Source organism: Leucopleurus acutus (genome assembly GCF_964270905.1).
Source record: "Leucopleurus acutus genome assembly, chromosome: 15".
NCBI classification, from domain to species: domain Eukaryota; kingdom Metazoa; phylum Chordata; class Mammalia; order Artiodactyla; family Delphinidae; genus Leucopleurus; species Leucopleurus acutus.
This window is the reverse complement of record NC_139157.1, coordinates 47,054,901-47,063,587: the sequence shown is the minus strand read 5'-3', so window position 1 is coordinate 47,063,587 and position 8,687 is coordinate 47,054,901. Positions and strand designations below refer to the sequence as shown.

Genomic DNA, 8,687 nt, shown 5'->3' with positions numbered 1-8,687 from the left:
TATGTTAACATATAATGGTTTTATTTTAAATGAATTAAATAAATTCTTTAAAAATTTCCCTCAGTTTGAATTTCTAATGGTGTGTATATGGAGAAATAAAATTCACATAAACACAAAGATTTTTGGGGTTCTCAGGTTTAAGAGTGTCAAGGGTCTTGAGATGAAGATTTTAAAAAGTTTGAGACCCACTGCTGTAGATGTTTAACTTATGAAAATGGAATCAGCCAACAGATAAAAATACAATGAAAGATGTGCAGTTGCCCTTGCAAGGACAAGAAACTTCTGGGAAATGGGAGGTTATTCAGAATGCATGTATTGCAGGGAAGTGTTTACTCTTAGATTGCCCTTAGCAACAGGAATTCATTGACCTTCCAACTCCCTTTATGATTTATTTTTAATTAATTTTTTAAGAATTGAAGTGTAGTTGATTTACAATATTGTGTTTCATGTGTACAGCAAAGTGATTCAGTTATATATATACTTTTTTTCAGATTATTTTCCATGGTAGCTTATCGTAAGATATTGAATAGAGTTCTCTGTGCTAGACAGTAAATCTTTATTGCTTATCTGTTATCTATTTTACATACAGTAGTTTGTATCTGTTAATCCCATACTCTTAATTTATCCCTCCCCTACTCCCTTTCCTCTTGGGTAACCATATGTTTGTTTTCTATGTCTGTGGGTCTATTTCTGTTTTGTAAATAAGTTCATTTGTATCTTTTTTTTTTTTTAGAATCTACATATAAGCCATTTCGTATGATATTTGTCTTTCTCTGTTTGACTTCACTTTGTATGATAATCTCTAGGTCCATCCATGTTGTTGCAAATGGCATTATTTCATTCTTTTTTATTACTAATATTCCAGTATATATATATGTATATGTCACATTGTCTTAAACCAATCATCTGTTGATGGGCACTTCGGTTGCTCCCATGTCTTGGCTATTGTAGATAGTGCTGCCATGAACATTGGGGTGCATGTATCTTTTCAAATTAGAGTTTTCATCTTTTTTGATGATTGTGTCTTAGCTCTCCTTCATTATGATTTTCATTGCTCTTTCTACTTCCAATACAGACACTATATAATTTATTGTTTAAACTAGAACTCTCTTAAAGTAAAGGGAGGTTTTATTAATATGGCAGGGCATCAGGCTTACCTGGATGCTCTCTTTCTTATCATGTTCAGTAACTACCCTCCAAGAGAGGAATTGCTGAATCAAAGGATATGAAAACTCTTCTAGATCCTGTTCATTAACAGCTGTACTAGAGATGTGATTACATTAGGCAAGACTTGATTAGATTTCAGTAGTGTGTTTCTGTATTTGATCTCTAAAACATTTTGTTGTTTAAAGTTGAGCTCTGAAATTAGATAATCTCATTCAGATGGCAGTAGGTTTGCTAGTTGAACTCAAAGAGGATAACTGTAGTACTGTGAAATTTGGCATGTGATTTCATGCCATCATCTTGCCCCGGAAGAGTAAGTTCACTTGATAAGATTTGAGGCCTAGACTTTGATCCTGATTGTGGGCGGGGACTGTGCCCCAGGCACTATAAAAAGCCAGATTGTCAGAGCTCCCACTCACTTCACCAAGAAGCCTGGAGAGGTAAAAGTGCAGACTTCAAAGCTTCAGGGAATCAGCTGAAAGTCCCCAAATCAATGTAAGCAATCATTTCTGTCTGGGTTGTTTCCACTATCCCATTTCTCTCTCATTAGCTATAATTATCTTTTGAATACCCAGGAGTGGAATTGCTGGATCATATGGTAGCTTTATTTTTAATTGTTCGAGGAACCTCCATATTGTTTTCCATAATGGCTGCACCAATTTACATTCCCACCAACAGTGCACAAGTGTTCCCTTTTCTCCACATCCTCACCAACATTTGTTGTTTGTAGATTATTTATTTATTTATTACTGTAGGTCCTTGTTGGTTATCTATTTTAAATACAGCAGTGTGTATATGTCAATACCAAACTCCCAATCTATCTCTCCCCCCAGTCCATTCCCCTTTGGTAACCATAAGTTCATTCTCTAAGTCTTTGAATCTGCTTCTGTTTTGTAAGTAAGTTCATTTGTATCATTTTTTTTTTTTTTAGATTCCACATATAAGCAATATCATATGATGTCTGTCTTTCTCTGTCTGACTTACTTCACTTAGTATGATAATCTCCAGGTCCATCCATGTTGCTGCAAATGGCATTATTTCATTCTTTACAATGGCTGAGTAATATTCCATTGTGTTTATGTACCACATCTTCTTTATCCATTCATCTGTTGATGGACATTTAGGTTGCTCGCATGCCTTGGCTACTGTAAACAGTGCTGCAATGAACATTGGGGTACATGTATCCTTGTGAACCATGCTTTTCTCTGAATATGTGCCTAGGAGTGGGATTGCTGGATCATATGGTAGCTCTATTTTTAATTTTTTAAGGAACCTACATAGTGTTCTCCATAGTGGCTGTACCATGTTTGTAGATGTTTTGATGATTGCCATTTGAACAGGTGTGAGGTGATATTGTGGTTTTGATTTGCATTTCCCTGATGATTAGCAATGTTGAGCATATTTTCATGTGCCTGTTGGTCATTTTTATGTCTTCTTTGGAAAAATGTCTATTCAGATCCTCTGCCCACTTTTTTTTTTTTTTTTTTTTTTTTGCGGTATGGGGGCCTCTCACTGTTGTGGCCTCTCCCGTTGCGGAGCACAGGCTCCGGACGCGCAGGCTCAGCGGCCACGGCTCACGGGCCCAGCCGCTCCACAGCATGTGGGATCTTCCCAGACCGGGGCTCGAACCCGTGTCCCCTGCATCGGCAGGCGGACTCTCAACCACTGCGCCACCAGGGAAGCCCCTCTGCCCATTTTTTAAACTGGATTTTTCATTTTGATGTTGAGTTGTATGGGTTCTTTGTATGTTTTGGATGTTAACCCCTTATCAGATATATAAAATGCCTTCTCCCATTCAGTAGGTGGCCTTTTCTTTTTTTAATGATTGTATTTAGGTGTGGAAATTCTTTTTCTTCAACTGCAAGTGACTTACAAAGTAATGCTGTTTAGGGGGTAGAGACTGTGCTCCTGGTTCCTGTTAAAGACCCAGTTGGGAAAAAAAAAAAAGACCCAGTTTGGCTCACCTCCTACGGGGAGAAGCTGTGGTCAGAGCAGACAAGACTTCACCCAGAAGTCTCCAGACAAGGTAAGCTGTCCCCCATGAAAAGACAATGTCCAACTGTCCTATTTCTCTTTCTTGTGATCACTTAAATTTTGGATAGTTTTCCTCACAGACAGTGCCTTTGCTATGATTCTCTGTTGACTTAGTGTCACTTTCATGTCTAAACTACAGAAAGGTTTACATTATTTAATTTTTGTATTGGATTTAGGTACATCCTGACTATTGAAGAGCAGATCAGGTACTGAAGGCTCCCGATCGCTCCCAGAAGCTAATAAAGGGCCGCTTCAGATCAATTCTGCTAAAGAGTGAACATCAGGGACCATGACCAACCGTCTGCAAGAGGAGGCAGCCTGTCCAGTCTGTCAGGAGGTTTTCCTCAACCCCATTGCTCTCTCCTGTGCCCACACTTTCTGCTTTGATTGCATGCAAAGTTGGATGGAAGAACAGAAGGATCTGAAATTGATCTGTCCCGTATGTCGAGGCATCAATGAGAATCCTCCTTTGGAGGAATGGCAAGTTGGAGAACTGATTCTTCTCATCACACAGCATGGTTCCCAACTGGAGCGGGGTCTGCATGTGAATGACGAGTACCTGAAGTTCTGGGAGGACATAACTCTGGATGCAGCCACCGCCAACCCCTTTCTTGTCCTCTCTGATGACCTAAGGAGTGTCCAGTGTGGGAAGATCTGCCAGAACCTGATGGAAGATCCCCAGAGATTTGCATACTGGGCTTGTATCCTGGGCACTCCATGCTTCTCCTCTGGCTGTCATTACTGGGTGGTAGAAGTGGGAGAGGGGAATGAGTGGGCTCTGGGGGTCTGCAAAAAATCGGTTGACAGGAAGAGGAAGAGCGGTTTTTCCTCTGAACATGGCTTCTGGATCATCAGCATGAAGGCGGGAATAATCTATACCTGCTCCATCCCAGAAACCAGAATTCCTGCAAGCCTTGGCCTTAGCCAAGTAGGAATTTTTCTAGATATTGAGTTGGAAGAAATCAAGTTTTTTGATGTTAGCAATGATGCCCTCATCTACATACACAGTAATTTCTCCTGTTTGGAGCCTTTGTGTCCATTCTTTAGTCCTGAGCTCCCCGGAGAAGGTGATAATGGTGGCCCCCTAACCATCTGTCCATCAGGAACTCATCCCTTCTCAGAAACGTCCTGTGAGGTGAATGAGATCTCTGATGTGAGAAATGTCAGAATGACCCAAGAAGAGACAATTTTGTAGACTTTGTAGCTAAGCAATTTTAATTGATTTGAAGGTGTATTTTGTAGACCTTGCAGCTAAATAACTATGGGGTGTAGGGGGTGTTATTAAGCACTTTAAAGCCTCAGTTTTTCAGTCTTTACTTGGGGATAATTATATCTCTCAGCTAAACAGCTGTGATGATTAGAGACTACACTGTGCATTTATTCTGTAGTATATACAATGGGGAATTTTAGATTATAAATTAAATTATTACATTTTGTGGATAGGAACAATGCCTTTTTCATTATTTCATGCCTTTTCTATAGTATAATTCCTGATAATGATAACTGTCTGGGGAAAAAGAAGAATGAGATGTCAGAGTGAGATATTTTGACATGAAAGTTAAATGAGAGAGACAAATGTACTGGGAAAGAACTGTTTTTTATTTTTACTTTCTTGAAAGACAAAGAACCTTTCACTGAGGTAGTGTTAGTGGTGATTCATGTTTGTCCTAATAAGAATGTTCAATAATTGGCATGTTGGGTGGTTGTCAAAGTGGTATTGTATATATGATGGCCAAAAAGGTGCCAGTAGGGTCAGTCAGAGAGTATCTGTCCTGGACTCCTTGCTTGGTGCCCTGCAGTTAACGTTGCACTTCCCTCTACCACAACTCGTTGTCAATAGACTGGCTTTACTACACACGGGTGAGCAGACCCAAGTTTGGTCCAGTAACAGTTTCTCTAAGATTCTGGACCTTCTGGAATCAATTATATAAGGAGGGAAATGACTGTTTGGAACACTGGATCCTCTCACAACCTATCTGTAATTTGTGCCCCTCCCCCCATCACACCCACGCTGTCCTAGACTGCAGTTTCCCACACCCCAGTCTTAAATGCTCATGATGGCTCCTTTTCAAACCATTCAGGGGCTTTCGGGTTGTATTTTTAAAATTTTACTGAGTCAGCCACTTCCAAGGTGACATCTGTCCTAGGAATGCTGGGTTGGGACATGTTCTGGACTCTGACTTTGACTTCCTTTCCAAAGAGACCCAGAATTGTTGCAGGAAGAGGGACCCCTTCCAGGGCCGAAGAGTGGGCTCTTGTCTAACACTCAGAAATGAATTGCCTGAGGAGACATATGTACTGACAAAGCAAAAGACTTTACAGTAAGTCCCCTACATAAGAACCTTCAAGTTGTAAACTTTCAAAGATGCGAATGTACGTTCGCATGTCCAATCACGTAAGTTAGTTTACATGTCTGGCATACATTGTCACGTACGTGCATCCTCTACAAGTGGTTGTGCTTTTGTGTATTTTACTGTACAGTACCGTATAGAGTACAGTAGTACAGTATCTTTATTTCAAGCCCAAGTTGTCCAGAAGCAAGCGTAAAAGCAGCGGTGATGTAGTTGGTACTGCTAAGAAGCGCCAAGTGATAATGATGGAACTTGCTGTGCAACACGAGGAGCTTACTAATGAAGTCCTGATGGAACTGCAGGCACAGAGAAGGGACAAAGAGAGACAATAGGAAGAAGAAGTAACTGAAGAACCAAAGAGATTCACAACACAGGAAATGGCAAGGGGATTTTCTTTACTTGAGGATGCACTGTTAGTTTTTGAGTCATAGGACCCGAACATAGAACGGTACATGAAGGTTGCAGCAGCCTATCAGAATGTAATCCAGCACTACCGTGTCATCTATGATGAGAAGAAAAGAGCTACTACCCAGACATCACTGGATCGTTTTTTCAAGAGGGTAGACAGAATTGAATCCAGCAAGGAACCAGAACCTGTGCCATCAGCGTCAGGCGTGAGTGAAATTGCAGCTTGCCCTCCGTCTCCTATTGCTGACGATCCTTCAGCTCTACCATCTCCCACCTCCTCTCCCTCCTCCAGTCAGTAACTCTTCTTGCCTGTTCACTCAGTGCCAGCCCCTGTATGCCAGCTGTTGTACTGTACTACTGTACTTTTCAAGGTACTGTACTGTAGGATTAAAAATGTTTTCTTTAGTTTGTGTGTCTGTTTTTTATGTATTATTTGTGTGAAAAGTATTATAAACCTATTACAGTACATTACTGTATAGCCGATTGTGTTAGTTGGGTACGTAGGCTAACTTTGTTGGACTTACGAATAAATTGGACTTACGAACGTGCTCTCGGAACGGAACTCGTTCGTATGTAGGGGACTTACTGTATTGGGAAGGGGCTATGGCTGGGCGGAGAGCTGAAGGGTAAGGGAACCCAGGAGAACTGCTCTGCCACGTGGCTCGCAGTCTCAGGTTTTATGGTAATAGGTTAGTTTCCGGGTTGTCTCTGGCCAGTCATCTTGCTTGGCCCATATTTGGTCTGACTCAGGGTCCTTCCTGGTGGTGCCAATATCTCTCAGCCAAGCTGGAGTCTAGCGCAAAGGATTCTGGGAGGTTGGTAGGACAATATTACGGGATGGCGTCTCCTCCTTCCTTTTGGCCCATCCTGAATTCTCCTGGTTAGTTTTCAGTGGCAGCACCATGTTCTTTATCGGGACCTCCTGTGGTGAGACAACTCATCGTGCCTGGCCAGTGTGAGCGGTTTCGGTTAATGGTTCCCTAACAGAATTGTCATCTCCCATTTCTTTCCAACTCCATTGGAGATGAGGGACAACCCAGTTGTGGTGTTTTGTTGTTATTCCCTTTTGATCCATATGATTTTATATCAGGGGTCTCCTTGCCCTTCTTTGACACTGGGCCTAGGTGGGGACCACCCCAATCCACCTTAACAGGTGTTTGTATTGTTGAAACAAAAGTTTTCTGAGACAATACCTATGACGAGTAATAACACTATAATTTTATTTTATTATATTTTATTAGAAAAAATGCTGGTCTCACACACTAATTTGATTTCAGAACTCACCAATAGGTTAGAAGTGCAATTTGAAAAGGTGGGAAGGTCCCTGGGCTTCTCATGTCTTTGAGTGCTAAAGAGAAGGCAGCCCCAGTTTCCTAGGACTAGAGGTAACAGTATTTATTATAATCTGCATATTTCAGCTTCTCTCAAGGACCATTTGCTTTAAGGGACTTTCTGTCTCTTCTTCAGGGGGATTTAAGTTCTAAGCTTTCCTTTATCCCAGCTAAAGGACCTGAGTGATTTTTTTCTTCATCAAACATTAAGGGAAAATGCCAGTGGCCAATGATTGGCCTGTTTCTTTTTTTCCTATCTGAATCACTGTGGCCCAGGGGAAATGATGGGGGCTGGGTCACATTCTCATCCTGTTGTCAATCGGTATTTTTCCTTAGCAAAATATTTCACATATCCAACTCTTTAGCATGTCTATTGCTACAGCCCTAATCTAAACCTCACACGTATCCCATCTGGATGATTGTGACAGCCTCCTAACCTCCTTGCTCCACCCGCACCTTTCCATAGTTCGCTTCCACCCGGGCACCAAAATGATTCTTTTAAACTATCCATCAGGTCATTCCTGTCTTAAACCCTGCAAGGATTAATGGGTCAGGGGGAATAAATTCTCTCAGATGCCCTCCCCCACACTCTCCTCTCACTCCTCTCCAGGAGCGCTAGCTTTCTTTGCACCAGAGCCAGCTTCCCAGGGCTCAAATCCTATTTTTGTTACTTTCAGTTATGTGATTTTGGACAAGTTATCCAACTTCTCTATGCCTCAGTTTCCTACTTAGTAAACAGGGATTAATAAGAAACCCAGCCTTTAGGATTGTTATATGGATTAAATTTGATAATTCACCTCGATTGTTTAGCTCTGGGCCTTGCTTGTAGACTGTGCTATTTGTTGCCAATTAGTGACACCATCTAGTATCTTTGGTGACGTGTGAGGTTGGCTATTTATTTAACATACTCCTTATCATGTTGGAAACATCTTTTTAATCCCAGTTTTTAAAATACTTTAAACTTATTCAGGAAGAGGTATTGCATTTTGACTAGTCTTTTAGTAATGAAACAATTGTTTGGTATTACTTATGGATTGGTGTGCCCATCCCCCTCACACATCTGTGTAAGTTCCTTCCCTCCTTCTTCCCATCCCCCAGCTAACCCCTCCCACTGTTGCAAATTGTGGTGTGGACTGATGTATACAGAAAGGTTTTAATTGGCTCTGGGGGTAAAGGTGGAGTCAATTTGGGGAACAGAACTCCGGTTGCCTCAAAAAGCAATAGTAGTATGAGGATAATTACAATTCTGAATCTAATTGGTATATTAGGATAATAACAATTATTATTGCACCTCCCACCTCCCTTCCAACAGCCCTTCTCAAATTTCAGCTTTCCAGCCCTCAGCCCTTACTACCCCCATCTGGGAATCCTTAATAAAATACCTCCCCACCCAAACTTG

The 8,687-nt window shown here is 41.2% G+C and overlaps 1 protein-coding gene across 1 annotated transcript; it reads left to right on the top strand.

The window, feature by feature from the left end:
- Nucleotides 1-3,487: 3,487 nt before the first annotated feature.
- On the top strand, nt 3,488-4,393 carry RFPL4B (ret finger protein like 4B; the record flags this gene model as incomplete). Its single annotated transcript, XM_082855421.1, has 1 exon — nt 3,488-4,393. One exon carries the CDS (start codon nt 3,488-3,490, stop codon nt 4,391-4,393), a length of 906 nt encoding a protein of 301 aa, XP_082711547.1.
- Nucleotides 4,394-8,687: the final 4,294 nt, after the last annotated feature.